The 14,899-nt window shown below is 44.6% G+C and overlaps 1 protein-coding gene across 1 annotated transcript in view; it reads left to right on the top strand.

The window, feature by feature from the left end:
• Acot12 (acyl-CoA thioesterase 12) overlaps nucleotides 1–5,109 on the top strand; it is a 36,157-nt gene extending 31,048 nt beyond the window's left edge. Inside the window, 4 exon segments of the mRNA XM_050153772.1 lie at nucleotides 955–1,088; nucleotides 2,679–2,807; nucleotides 3,757–3,883; nucleotides 4,471–5,109. Coding sequence (XP_050009729.1) covers nucleotides 955–1,088; nucleotides 2,679–2,807; nucleotides 3,757–3,883; nucleotides 4,471–4,620 — 540 coding nt within the window. The 3' untranslated portion in view covers nucleotides 4,621–5,109.
• The last annotated feature ends 9,790 nt before the right edge of the window (nucleotides 5,110–14,899 follow it).

The raw sequence follows: 14,899 nt of genomic DNA, 5'->3' as shown, positions 1-14,899 counted from the left end.
TTTGCTGTCTAAGCTTCTCGGAGTGGATCTCTCATTTCTTCATCCTCATAGCAAGGGCGGCATTGCGTTTCGATACAGACAGATGTTTCAATAAACGTCAGCTTTTCACAGCTTGATTTCCTTCCATCGGCCTGAGCCCTGTGCTCGGAGCCCTAACCTCATGCTTGTTTGTCTTCTCACAGCTTGTTGCCATGGCAATGATTATAAGATGGAAAATGTTAGCACTAACTTCAAAAGGCCCTGAAAGAGATGGAGAAATTGAGCAGAATAGAAATGTGCCCTTAGCTCAACACATACATCTGATCATTTTTTAAAAAACCTCAGGAAGATAGCTCAAAGCCACGGAGATGATATTAGTGTCTCAGTATATGTCAAATGGCTCCTGCTTATCTTACAGATGCGACGTATTAGAAGCTGGCCTTGTGGGAACAGAATGTGGTCCAGGGGTCCTTTTGAGAAACTGGGTTTGTCCTGGAGATAGGTGGCTCATTTCCTGGGTCCCTTTAGACCCCTCAGTTCATGCCTGACACCCAGGGAGAGTCTTGTGGTTCATAGTCTTGTTTCTGGAGCCTGAGGGTAGAGCGTCACTGGCCTGTCTAGCACCCTGGTGGCATTCTCTGTTTTTAGTGTCTAGAGGCAGGAAATACCATGGAGATCAAGACAGAAAAGCTTTTGGGTTTTATTTTTCATGAAAAAATGATGCAAATGAACCCACTCACTTACTATTTGGATGGCACAGAACTAGCATCCTGCCCAGGCTTCTGGGCACCCAAGGCTGAAGAGAAATGGTTGTTGTTTGGCTTCTTTAGTACTCAGATGAGCGGATAGATGCCATAACTGGCGCAGGCTCTTATGATTCCATGTTCACGTGTGTGCATGGGCATGTGTATGTGAGTGTCTTTTAAAGCAAAAATATATCTTCTTCCTGTAATTTAATTTTTTCATATCTTTTAGATAAAAATATACACCCTGGAAGAACAAGATGCCATATCTGTTAAGGTTGAAAAGCGTGTTGGCAGTCCAGCCCACACGGCTTATCATCTCTTGTCCGACTTCACAAATCGGCCTTTGTGGGACCCCCATTACATGTAAGAACAATTTTTTTTTCTTAATCAAGCCCGACCCTGTAGGAAAGATAACCTCAGCTGTAATTCATCTACACTGCCCAGTGCAGGATAGATTTATTGTTTCAGGAACTTAGAGAAGTTCTAGAGTTTGCTTTGTGCACACCACTGCATCAGGTGACAGTGAGATGTGCAAAGCAACGGTTGTTACACTCACCTGTGTGTCGTCTGTGTTTGGCACATGTGGCCCACATCTTCAAATGTGATGCTGTTGCTGTTGCTGAGACCCGGCAAGGCTGCCCTGACAGCCCTGTCCGGACCTGTCGTGGAATCCAGCTCGGCCAGGCTCTGTAGCACACTCTTTATCTTTTCCATAACAGCCTCATGGCTCTTGGGAAGGTATCCAGTGTCTTCCCAGACTTCTTTTCCTGTGAAGTCATAAGTAGAAGCCAGCAGTGAGTCCTGGAGGAAGGCTCCACCTGCTGCTCTCTCTTGACTCTCTCTTGATGATCTGATCATACTCTGCTCCCGTCCATCTGCTCTTCCCCCACCACTTTCTGTCTTTTCATTCCTAGAGCTATCTCTTCCATCCCAACTTTGCTGGCATATGGTAGGTCATACCTGTCCATAGGTCCCAATCTGCATATTTAAACACTCTGGATGAAAAGTGTGTGTGTGTGTGCGCGTGCGCACATCAGACATGCAGATTTCTCTTACTTTTTTCTTTAAAATAGTATGGCAACTACCAACATACCATTTGCATTGCACATATGATTTAGAGATGTTTCAGAGCACACTGGAGGGCATGCACGCTTTACAATGAAAATACTGTGTCACTGTACGTAAGGGACTTGAGCATCAAAGGTTTGGGTGTTGCCACAGGTATAGGGATGACTATGGAACTGTGAGCTTTGTCAGCTGCCCTGCAGTGACAGATTACACAGGGTCTAGCCTCCAAAGCTACAGAACACTGCAGCGTCTCAAAGACACCTTGTCTTCCAACGAGTTACTTTACATGTTTCTGCCACAATTCTACTTAGCTTGATATACCATTGAAATTGAACATGAGTGGAGAAGCCAGTGAGTTCATTTAAATTTAATCTTATATATCTACTTACGACTTGTGGTCTGCATCAAGCGTTTGCGTTTAGCTCTCACAGTAACCCCTCAATTCTATTATCCGGATCATACAGATGAATAATAAAATGACTTGTCTAACACAGCATGGCCACTAAGCAGCAATCTGAGAGTCAAAGCTTCAAAGTTAGTTTCCTTCCAGGGTATTACACCTGAGTGCTGGCCCCAGCCTTATAGCTCACTCACCTTCAAAATGTTTTATTTGATCCTAGAAAAAGATAATTTTGTGAAAGCTTATTGCCTTCCTTTGGAGTTTTGAGGGAAGTGACCTTGGAGCCAGACGGCTGGCACCTTTCCATCGCGTGTAAAATTACTCCTCCTGAGCAAACAGCTCGTTCCAAAGTCAGCCTTCCAGCAGTGTGGAGGGGGGGGGGAGCAGTCAGCAGGACAAGTGGAGATAGATGTCAAGAAGGAGATTATGCCAATAAATAAGCAAAGCAGTAGGAAGCATGTCTGATTACTGCTCTCTTCACACAGCTCCTGCGATGTCGTGGACCAGGTGGGTGAGGACGATCTGATATATCACATCATCTGCTCTGTGGTAAACGGCGACAAACCCAAAGATATCACCATGCTTGTGTCGCGACGAAAGCCCCTCTAAGACGAGTGAGTACACTCAGCTCCCGGTACCCCGGCACTGCCTCTAGAGACTAGAAATGAACGGCCATGAAAACAGAAGAGCCATCATTGACGTTTCCAGTCCTTAGTCATAGTCATCTGGGTTTTCCAAAGTAAATGAACCTTCAGTTACCATTTTATCACTGTACTCACGCATTGTCAGCTGTGTGCCGAGGGCCCACAAGAACGCTAAAGCTGCCCCCTTTATAAATTATGATAAATCCACAATGCAGAACAGTGAGTCACCTCCAAGGAGGACAAAGTAGTTATAGGGGCACATATATAAAACTATCTCTAGACATTTGTTGTTCAGTGGAAAATCAAGTATTTGCAAAGAGACTTTATTTGTGTTACAACCTGCATGTGTGTTTTCTAATGCTGCTTGGGTATAGTGATAAAAACTAGAGAGCTGCATGTGGAAGCTGAGAATGGTCACTGATGTGGCGGGAAACAGGATTGCAGGGATTGTAGCAAGAACAGGCTGAAGGGCCACTTTTATTGTCTAGCCGATGGCATTCTTCATTGATTGAATGTTGATTTTCTTTTTAATTGAAAACGACAGGTAACTGAAATCATAACCCTTTCGGGCACACTAAAACTTGAGTGATTCCGGGCTTGTGCCTTGTGAAGATACCTTCTTCCCTACGTCTGATGGTCTCTTGAGAGAAGGGCTTGTTGTTTGTTTGTTTTAACCTTAACCACTCATCCAGAGGAGTCTAGTTTTCAGAGCTCACTTATACCGGGACGATAAAGTTACCCCATGGGCTGGGGATGGAGCCAGTGTTGGAGAACTTGCCTAGCATGCAGTAAGCCCCCAAATTTAATCCTAGAACCACAAAAGCAAATTAATACATGCCAATATAAAGGTGTGTAGAAATGTACTGTCTAACAGTCCTCTCACGTGGAGTTAGGACATACATATGCTCTTGTCTTTCAGTAACACTTACATCGTAGCAGTGAATTCGGTCTCCCTGCCGTCCATCCCAGCATCTGCACAGTACATCAGAAGCGAGGTCATATGTGCAGGCTTTCTCATCCAGGCGGTCGACAGCAGTTCATGTACCGTATGTGTGATGGAATATTTATGCTTACATTCATCCTCACAGAAACTGGAGCACCTCTTCATTCCCCACAGATCTCTAATTAATCATAGTCTTAGAATGTGTGTCCTCACTAAAAAGACCCCTTGGTCCCTCGTTCCAGAGTTCACCAACAGTCTCAGTTGTTGGAAGAGGGCCGCTTGTTGGTTCCTGGCCGCTAAGCCCCAAAATAATCACACAGAAATTATATTATTTAAAACACTGTTTGGCCCATTAGCTCTAGCTTCTTATTGGCTAACTCTTACATCTTAATTTAACCCATTTCTATTAATCTGTATATTGCCTGTGGCTCTGACTTACTGGGTAAAGTTCTGGCGTCTGTCTCCAGTGGACTACATGGCTTCTCTCTGACTCTACCCCTCCTTCTCCCAGCATTCAGTCTAGCTTTCCCCACCTACTTAAACCCCGCCTGCTATAGGTTCAAAGCAATTTTTTTATTCATTAATGGTAATCACAGCATACAGAGGGAAATCCCACATCACTCAGTCTCTTGCTTGAAAGTTCTCCAAGCCAATAAAAACTCAACCTGTTGTATTTTCTCTTTGGCACAGGTAACGTACCTGAATCGGATGTCAGACAGTATCCTCCCTTACTTTGCTGGCAATATTGGTGGCTGGTCCAAATCCATTGAGGAAGCTGCAGCTGCTTGTATAAAATTCATAGAAAATGCTGCTCATGATGGACTTAAAAGCGTGTTATAAATGGTCAACTCTCAATGACCTGCCCTTCAGTGTCCCAGGTTTAATTCCAAGGGTCCTTGCCCTTTCATTTGGCAAGCTTTGGGGCCATACAAAGATGTAGTGGCCACTTAAGCACAATGCAGTTATGAAGATATTAAAAACTAACATGTTTTGGTGATTTGGATCCGAACTATAAGACCTCTAAAGCCCCACTCTATAGACGTTGGGAAATTGCCTGGATGCAATACTACATGATCTATAAAACGTCACAACATTGGTTAAAACTCTCATGGACATCTCCAGAATACAGTTCAGTGTTTATTTTGCAATGATGTGTTTATAAAATATGAAATGATGGCAGGCTTTAAGCTGTTTAATATTGTTTAATATTTTTAAGCTGTTTAATATTTTTCTATGGGCAGCAGATATCTCTGTCAGGGGTCTCTGAGAAGATGTATTCTATGTTTTAGAACTTTAAATTAGGAAGCATTAAAACATAATGAAATTCGATCAATTTTGGTAATAGGAACTACTTTACTCTTGTCATTTTGCATATATTCCAGGTAGATGGCCAATTTAGTATCTATGTCTATATATAGGCACACCAAGCACCTGTAAAGTGTGATATTACAAAGAGAATATTAAGTGAGCTCTTCTTTATAGCTGTCCCATTAGCACTTTATCCCCTAGACTTCAACATTTATCATTCTGCATGGTGATGGGTCTTAACTCATAAGACAAACAGAATGTGTCAGGTAAGCCCCCTTCAAAGAATGCCTTTTCCAAACTGAAGATCTCCAGGAGAGGTGGGAGCAAGGGACAGGCCAGGGCTCCTGCTGTGAGCTCACTGGATCTCTGCCTTCACTCTCCTCTTTCCACTTGCCCACCTGCATAGGCTAGGACTGGTTGCAATTACGTTTACCTCTCTGTTTCAAGTTTTTCCTGTATGTGAACTTTAGGCTTTAGAATTCTATAAATTACTATTTATATAGCAAAAGAGTAGATACATGGAATAGCACCTTCTAGAACTAAAAGAACTTCCGAAACTACTTCACATCCTCAAGGGTGATAGAATTAGTGACAAAGAGCTTATATTACACTACAACTTAGTGTCTTAAAATCTCAGACTTCTGAATGAAGATACTTCTAAATGCTGTATGCAGAGGTATAGGAGGAGGTCCACTTGTTGGTTCATGGCCGCCTGGCTAGTTTGGACCCGAAATAATCACACAGAAACTGTATAAATTAAAACACTGCTTGGCCCATTAGCTCTAGCTTCTTATTGGCTAACCCTTATATTAATTTAACATATTTCTAGAAATCTGTGTATTGCCACATAGCTGTGGCTTACCAGCTAAAGTTCCCAGTGTCTGTCTCTGGTAGCTCCATGGCTTCTCTCTGACTCCGCACTTCTTTCTCCCAGCACACAGCCTAGCTTTTCCATCCTAGTTCTGTTCTGCCCTTACCATAGGCTCAAACACAGTTCTTTATTCATTTACCAATAAAAGCAACACACAGAGGCTTGGTCTCTGAATTTAGTTGGTGGAATGTTTTCCTGGACAGAAACAGAAATATCGTGTCTTTACCTGACTCACATTGAGACATAGGGACTTTGTCCATTCCAGTTTGCAGGGTCCACCTAACCCAGGAGGGACAGTAAATGCAGAGCACTGTCACTCATTCTAGGTTTGTTCCCATGCCACCTACTTATAATGAAGACTGGTTGATAAGTCAGAGTTTTTCAACAGCCTTTAATAAACTAGCACCATCATAACAATATGCTATAATAAAAGCTGTGAATATGAGCTGCCTCTCAAAGTATCTTGCCATGCTGAGCTTATATTTCTCCCCTCTCCTAGATGAGTAGAGGTGACAATGTCTAAGCTAAGCAGAGGTGAATTTTGTAGACACCTCGACACAGTATTAGCTGATGATGGCCTTCTCTCTTGAACACAGGCACTGTAGTATCATGACAGGAATACTGAGTGTCAAAACAGACTGGCAAGGAAGACATTACAGATTCACTGGATGTGAAGATGGTGCTCCATTCTCCTGGCAGGACCGATTTCAACACACGATACAGAATGCTGCGTACTATAGTTCACCAATTGCTTTGTTGTATATTTTTCCATTGAAAATTTCCAGACAATGGTCGATGGAGTGACAGTCCACCTGGTTAGCTGGGTGACATGGGTATAGTCTATATTCATCCATATCCCCTGATGTGATTGTCATTAGCCTCACACACTCCTTAAAGCTGCATGAATTTTAAGCAGCTCTTCAGCCACACCAGCCCCCCTTCATGCAGGGCTGGTCACCCGAAGTGGGTGACAGCTGGAGGGGGAGGGACAAGTGTGACACACGAGTCCATCTCCAAGCTCTGTGCAGTTTGTCCCCATCTTATGACGCAGGTGGGCCCTACTGTTTTCCCAATTTCACCCAACACCCTGCCAAACAATTCCTCCCTAAAAGATTTTGTTCTATGCTTCTGAGGAGAGATTTAGATCCCATCTGTCTGGCTGGTTCAGGATCATCAGCACATCCTAAACCCGTGTTCATTTTTAGGATCCCTTGTCTTTATACAGTTTGAAAGGATGGCACAGGAAAAGACAGTCCATTCTTGGGTCTTCTGAGTCTACATCAAAACTAAGCCTACTGTCCAAAACAATACTACAATGCATTCTAGTTGTGAAGCACAATAGCTCTTGAGTTTGCATTGTCTTCAAAAACCTTTTTAGGACATTTTATTTATTTGTTTTGTGTGCATTTGTCAGATTGGTGGGGGTGGGCACATGCCACTGCACCTGGGTGGTCGGAGAACAACTTGGGAAAGCCAATTCTCTCCTTCCACCATGTGGGTTCCAGGTCTTGAACCAAAGTCATAGAGTTTAGAGATAAGCCCCTTTGCCCAATGAGCTATCTTTGCGGACTATGCATTTCCTCTTTATTATAGTAAGCTGTCTGCCCTTTCTTCCATTCATACTACTGAGATCTTTTCTGCTAGGCATTCTATGCTCTGTAGTTTCTGCAAGAAATTGGAATGTACTTGTTATACCATAAATAAAATGAATAAATAATATGCAATGTTGGAAGGCCCGCTATCCAGGAATATAAAGCAGGACGAGGGAGATGAGATGGGAGGGTTGACTCTAGGGTGCCCAGGGGCACCTGAGCTTAAGCCAAAGACCCAGAGGGACACAAAGACCCATGGCTGCAGGACAGACCCCAGCGCAGGGTCAGTCATGGCCAACTCCCAAGGACAACGCTTCTGGCTCATTCTAGGGAAAGCAGAGAACCAAGTAAGACTGCAGCAGGGTGACAGATAATTAAAAACAGCTGAATATAAGACTACATCTCTCTGCCCTCTAGTGCCCCGGCTTCAAGCAAATGTGGATGTCCTAAGGTTAGCAGCTGACTGGTTCAGCGGACATCACCTTGCTGGGGAATGAGGACAGGAAAGTTGTACTTGTCTGGGGGAGGATCTCGCAAGGTCCTATCCCTAAATAAGGGATACTGGCACATGATATCTACCCAGGGAGGGAGAATGAGTCTTGTCTTTTTTTAGGGGGGTGACTACTGGCAAGCTGTCAGTACGCCATGTTCCCACACACATGCACATATGGACAGCACTAATTGTACTTAGTGTGTTATTTAAATTAAACACACACACACACAGGACACAAGGAAGTAATGTTGGGAGGCTCAGGAGGAACTGGGTGGGGAAGATGGGGAATTGGATAGATCACATCTTGTTGTAGAATTTATGAAATTCTCAAAGAATACATTAAAGAATAAAGTTTTAAAGAGCAAAAAAAGGAAGTCCCTTAATGCAGATTTCATTAGGAACATGTTTTTACACAGAGAAACATGCAGAGAGTCACTAAGCAGTCTTTATTATTCAAACAGAAATATTAACAATTGAACAAGCATTTGGTCATTCATTATTACATGTCAACTTCATGCTCCAATGTCACCGTTCTGCCTTGATTCCTCTAGTAAAGCCCATAACCGGCATGATTGAAAAGACAGGGGATTGTGGTGGTTTCCCCTTTGAGTGCTGTGGGATTTCACAGAACGTCAGATATTTTGTGGCTGTGTCTAATGGTATTTTCCAGGGCTTCCAACAAGACTGATAGGTTTGTTATTTTAAAAAGAACCCTCCTTTCTATTTAGTCTGCCTGGTTTTAACGCAGCTCAGTTGCTGTCTGCATCACCTTTTCTTTCACCTTTGCTACAGGAAAAAAAAAAAAAACCTAGAGGAAGAACTGTGAGAGCTGCTCAGAATGTGAGAACCCTGTACTCAAACATCCGCAGGACGTGATTACTGATTTTAATAAAATTAAAATAAATCAGAATACGTTTTTAACACAGCACCACACTGTTCTATTTCCAGGCTGCTCCTGGTGTGGGTGTAGTGTCGGGACACCCCAGCACGATCAGGGGTTTGCTGGAATTGAGTCAAACTAGAGGTGCAGGTGATTTCCAGGCTCTCCCGTGGAATCTCAGTCCCAAGAGGGAAGTAGAGAATATGCGGGAGGAATGAGTTTTTTTGTTTTGTTTTCAGAGACCGTCTAACCAATTTTTACTGACAGTTTAGACGAGAGTTTTGAAAATATGTATTAAAAAGATAAATGTAAAGGAGTATGTTTTATAGCTTGGGATAAATTACTGAAGCAAGAAATATGAAATTTATTCATAGATTATTTCTTCCATTTGAAAATAACTGGAACCCTTGGGGTAGACACTCACTAAGGGTCTCACTCTTGCTGGCTCTCGCTGAGTGTGTCAGACTCAGAGACGTTTGGTTCTGAGTCACAAGTCAAGATGACCACTGCATGGCTTCAGGTCAACATCTAGCTCACAGGTTGAAGTCAGTGGGAGGGACCACTCTGGGACGCTCTTCGGCCACTGGCAACAGTGCTTGCTGCTTGTCCAGAAAGTTCTAGGTCCAGAGTTTCTCAGCTGTCTCCAGGTTCTAGGTCTGTGCTACGTCTCAGTCACTCTCTTAGCAACCCCCGATCCCCGACCCCCATATCTGATGTCTGCAGCATCCACTTCAGCACATCCTGTCATTCTTGTTAGACTGAGGAGCCAAAGAAAGTAACACAAACGCACTCCCGTGCCTGCCACTTGCTGTGTCTCATGCACATTGGCCTCTGTGTCTGAACAAAGAGTCTCGTGCCTTCTCCCAATTTATTTTAAAGTTTATCCAGAATCAGGCTCCTAGTGATTCCCAGCGCTAACTCAGCTTCCTTCTCACAAGTCAGAGAAATTTTATGTTACAACGTCCTTTCTCATTTTACACCCGTGAAGATTAAGCACCATATGAAAATCTATGGACTTACCCTGAGGCCATCTTTCTGGTCCTGTTCTGTGACCCTTTAGAAACATTTAAGACTGACACGGTTTAAGATCGCATCCCTCCTGCCCTGTCCTCTCCCCGCCCTGTTAGATTTGCTGGCCGATCCTAGTATTCAAGCACTGGAGATCTGGATCTCTCTTCACTCAGCTTCTCCAACAAAACCCAACCACGGTAGAACTGTCCAGATTGTTCACCTCCAGCGTGAGCAGCTGGGAACCGGAGACCCGACTCACTTCAGAGTTCTCATCACAGACACCAAAAGCACTCGGCTTTGACAACACCCTCTGCATGTTCCCTAATGTTCACTGCCTCCCGGGTCTGCCTCCTGCACCTCCTACAGCATGGACTTTAGACATAATCCCTTAAGCAGTTGTCTTCTCGTGCTCCCATCCTTGCCTTCTGCTTCCTACTCCTCATGAGGGTTGGAATCTCTGCACCATCAGCCAAGAGCAATTTCTCTTGCCTTCTAAAGCGTCTCCCCACTTCCTTCTACTCTGCTATGCACTAGCCACAGTCTCATAGGCCTCTCTTAAACTTTTCCCCTCCATCAGACCTTGTAATATAAGGCGAATGTCGGCGTTGTCATGGGTCTCTACTCCTGTCAATCAACCCATCTCTGGGTTTCTGATGCTGTCTGTCCATCAGTAACTCCCACTTCTGCATCTGGTCTTAGCCTGTACCGACCCTTACAGCTAACTACATACCTAAATTTTCACTAAGACACTGTCATTTCAAAGTCAGCCTCTCTAAGACAGCCTGGAGCAGGCTCCCAAGTCATGACGAAGGGACTTATTATGAATGCTTGGCTTGTTTCTTGCTAGCTCTTATAACTTAACCTGTTTCTCTTCATCTGTGTCTTGCCTTGGGACCATATTTTCTTTCTGCATGTTCTACTCTGTGTTAAGCTGGTTGGCATCTTTTTTTTTTTCTTTCTTACTTGTTCTCTCCTCTCATTCTCTTTCCTATGGTGTTAACTAGTTTGTGCTTTAACAAATAAAGCTTGCCTGAAAGTCAGAGTTAGCCAGAGAGACCAGGAAGTGGTGACACACACACACCTTTAATCTCAGCCCTTGGGAGGCAGAGGCAGAGGGATCTCTGTGAGTTCAAGGCCACCCTGAAAACACTGATCCAGTCTAAAAGAGAAACAGAGCCATGCAGTGATGGCTCACACCTTTAATCCCCGTGCTTGGGAGTCACACATCTTTAATCCCAGCACCAGGAAGGTGGAGACAGGAGCTCGGGCATTCAGTCTGAGGATTCATGGAGACAGGATCTTGCCCACTTTGGTCTGAGGATTCAGAAGTAAAAGGTCTCTCAAGTGGCTGGCTCCTTTACTTCTCTGATCTTTCAGTATTTACCCCAATATCTGATTCTGGATAGAATCATTTAGAATTTGTGTTACACTCTTCCCTTGTGCCTAGATTCCTCCTCCTATCTATTCTCTTTCCTTGCCAGCCCTGCCTATCTCTCCTCTACCATTGGCCATTCAGCTTTTTATTAGACAAATCAGGTGCCTTAGGCAGGCAAAGTAAAACAGTAACATATTTTTACATAATTAAACAATTGCAGCATAAACAAATGTAACACATCTCTGCATAGTTAAATATTCCATAACACTCAATCTGCTTCCTGTCCACAGCAAATATTTCCCTTCCCCCCACCCAGCAAATCTGATCAATTCTGTTAAAAATAGTATCAGAACCTGACTACTTTAAATCACCTTTAGCACAGCAACTTAAACCATCTTCTCTCGTGTGGACACCACTCACCTTCTGCCTCTTTTCTGTCTCCTCCACTCTGTTCTCAGACCCCATCTGATCCCGCCACACCCCTTAGGATGAACTATCCTGCACAGCACAGCAGAGGCCAGCACCTCTGAAGGGCCCGTGTGCTCCTTTATTTTTCGGAAATGGTCACTCTCTCCTTGACACGTGTAATTCCTCAACAGAATGCCAGCAGACATGATGTAGCCAAGGCTGGTAGGGTGTCCTTGCGAATGACCTTGCCTTTTGGCATCTTGGCCACTATCTTGAGACACACAGATCAGGGTTGGCTGCCAGTTTGGGAAGAGGAAGAGAGACTTGTATACTACGTTAGCTTTAAATGAGGCCAGTTTAAACCAGCTGATTCCCAACCAAATGGCTAAGGGTTGCAGACCCTCCTCTGTGAGACTTGCAGAACATGCCCAGCGAGTCCTCGGACTCACAGGCAGTTGCTTTAAAGAGATGCGCACTGCTGCACGCTTCTGAGGGTCTATGGTTCCTCAGTAGACACTGGGGGATACAGCTTAGAAGATAGGACTCCTCCTCACACCCAGCCTTCCCAGGCTAGTGCACGCCTCACTCCTTTCCCAGCCACACTGACCTCTTTGCTGCTAACCAGCCATCGGGCTTGCTCCTACCTCGGTACACACAAGGTCTACTCTTACCCCTTCGGAGACCCCAGGCTTGCTGCCTCCTTCTCTCTGACCTTTGTATCAATATCATGTAAAATGTTCCTTCCTCACCTTTCAGGACCCCCACGCCGCATCTAGGCTTCCTGTTTAGTAGTTACCACTGTCTAACTTACACACTTTCAGCCACTTTTACATTTCTGTCATCCCCAATCAAAACATAAAGTTTACTAAAGCCAGGATTTCTATTTTGTTCATTGCTGGATCCCCAGTATTTGTGTACATTCTAATTTTCAGTGGATTGTCTGATAGATTAACCTCCCCCAGCTTCCTCATTCTACTGCTAAAGCCTGGAAGTTTCAAGTCTTCTGCACCTCGTCTTCACAAAAACAATCCGCTCACTGGAACACTCCTGCTTACACACTGTTGTGGTCTCAATGTGAACGGTACCTTTAGGCTCAGGTCGTCTGAACACTTAGTTCCTAGCTAGGGAGGGCTCTGGGGTGGGGCACAGCTGGAGGAAGGGGATCACAGGGAGTGAACCTTAAGGTTTCTAGCCCAGCCCCCACTTCTTAGACTTTCTGCTTCCTAAATGCATATCCTGCCTCACGCTCTGACCACCACACCTTGTCTGCCAGGATGGAGTCTCCTCTCGGGTGGTGAGCCCAAATAAAACGTCTCCCAGAGGCAGCTCCAAGTCACCATCAGCACCTAGAGCGGCTGCTACACGTCCCTCAGGGTGAAGCGGACATCCATGTTATTCCTTAGCTCTACTCTTAGCAGCAACCATTCCAAGGTATTGCTCTCATGCCAGGATGGCTTCTCTTATGAATTTGGTTCCATGTATTATGTGTGTGTGTGAGGCACACGTGCTATGGTGGGCAGGTGAAGTAGAAGGTAGCTTTAGAAGCTGGGTCTCCTCACGCCAGCACCCAGGGTGGGCTCTTAGCCCTCTTTTTTCATGGATTTGTGCTCAATTCCTCATCCAATCTCACTTCTACTCAAAGGGAAACACAGGATTTTTAATGAAGAGCTTTTGGTGATGTGTTCTATTTCATTTGTTCTTGTTTACATATAATTTCAGTAGATACAGGGTTCTAAAATGAAGGTTTTACTTCCCACATTACAGATGTCGTGCGCTGTCTCCTGGCTTTCACTGTTACTATGAGGTAGTGAATTTTTCTTCTTTTGCAACTGACATGTCTCATCTATAATACTTTTAAATTTTCTTTCTTCATCTTTCCTTTTATTGAATTTTTTCCCTCACATAATAAGATTAAAAAAATCACATTGAAACAGGAAAAAAAAAAAAAACAGAAGGAAAAGAGCCCAAGAAAAGGCACAAGAAACAGATATAAATGCAGAGACCTACTTGTTCACACACTCATGAATCCCTCAAAAACACTAAACTAGATGTCACAATATATACACAGATACCTGGGCAGTGGTGGCCCATGCCTTTAATCCCATCACTTGGGATGCAGAGGCAGATCTCGGTGAATTCGAAGCCAGCCTGGTTTACAGAGCGAGTTCCAGGACAGCCAGAGTTGTTATACAGAGAAACCTCTTGTCAAAAAAACAAACAAAACACAACAAAAATACATATACATACACACACAAATATATTATGCACATAAAACATATTGTGCAAGCATGAGGACCTGCGTTTACATCCCCACTGCCCTGTAAAAGTCAGGCATGGCAGTTTTTCTAATTCGGCTTTACTCTTCAGTCCCTCTGACTGTAATGCATGGCCATGTTTATCCACTGCCATAATCCCAGTGCCTGAGAACAAGCAGAGCTCACATACTGGGCAGACAAAATCAATGCCAACCTTGTCTAGCATTCCCCGCTCAAGAACGGTCCAATCACCCTGGTCTCCTGTCGTTCCTGCCTCTGGGACAGGACTTGCAGCTCCTGTGCACTTGTGGACCGTTGCTCTCATTACCTGTAGTTTCTTTGTACTGCCTGCACTCCCTGACAGAGTAAAACACTGACGGAAGGCAAGAGAGCTAAGGAAGGTAAACTGGCCACCAGCACTGGGGCAGTGAGGACTGCTCAGAAAGAACACGCTTTCCCCCCGCTCCTGTGAGCGGGGAGGAGTCGCCCCCACCCTCCTCCAACAGAGTTCACTGTCCCCCCCAGCAGTGTTCCCTGCCCCTCCCCCTCCAGCAGTGTTCACCATCCCTCCCTACATACCCCCCCCCTTCAGCAGCGTTCATCCCCCTCCCACCCTCCCCTGCAGCACTCACTGCCCCTCCCCTCCAGCAGCGCTCAGCTCACTATCAGCCCCTCCTACCACCCGACCTGCTCCGGCAGGGTTCAAGCACACTCCTCTCCTGAAGCTCTGGGAGCCGAGCCCTGTTTTGTCATCTCAGTCCTTCCCTCACTGAAAATAAAAGGACAGCTCCTATTAAGACTTGAACTGCTAAGCTGTGCCAGACATGAAAACAGAGAAAATGTTTCTTTTCTTATTTGTAAATATTTAGCTTTGGCAGCATCAGTAACTAATCACAGCTGCTTCCTTTAGTTACAAATGGCTTCAA

This window comes from Alexandromys fortis, unplaced genomic scaffold (assembly GCF_014885135.2).
Source record: "Alexandromys fortis isolate MF-2015 unplaced genomic scaffold, M_Fortis_MF-2015_v1.1 scaffold_79, whole genome shotgun sequence".
NCBI lineage: Eukaryota > Metazoa > Chordata > Mammalia > Rodentia > Cricetidae > Alexandromys > Alexandromys fortis.
Note: the sequence above shows the minus strand (reverse complement) of the source record. Positions and strands in the feature narration are given on the sequence as shown.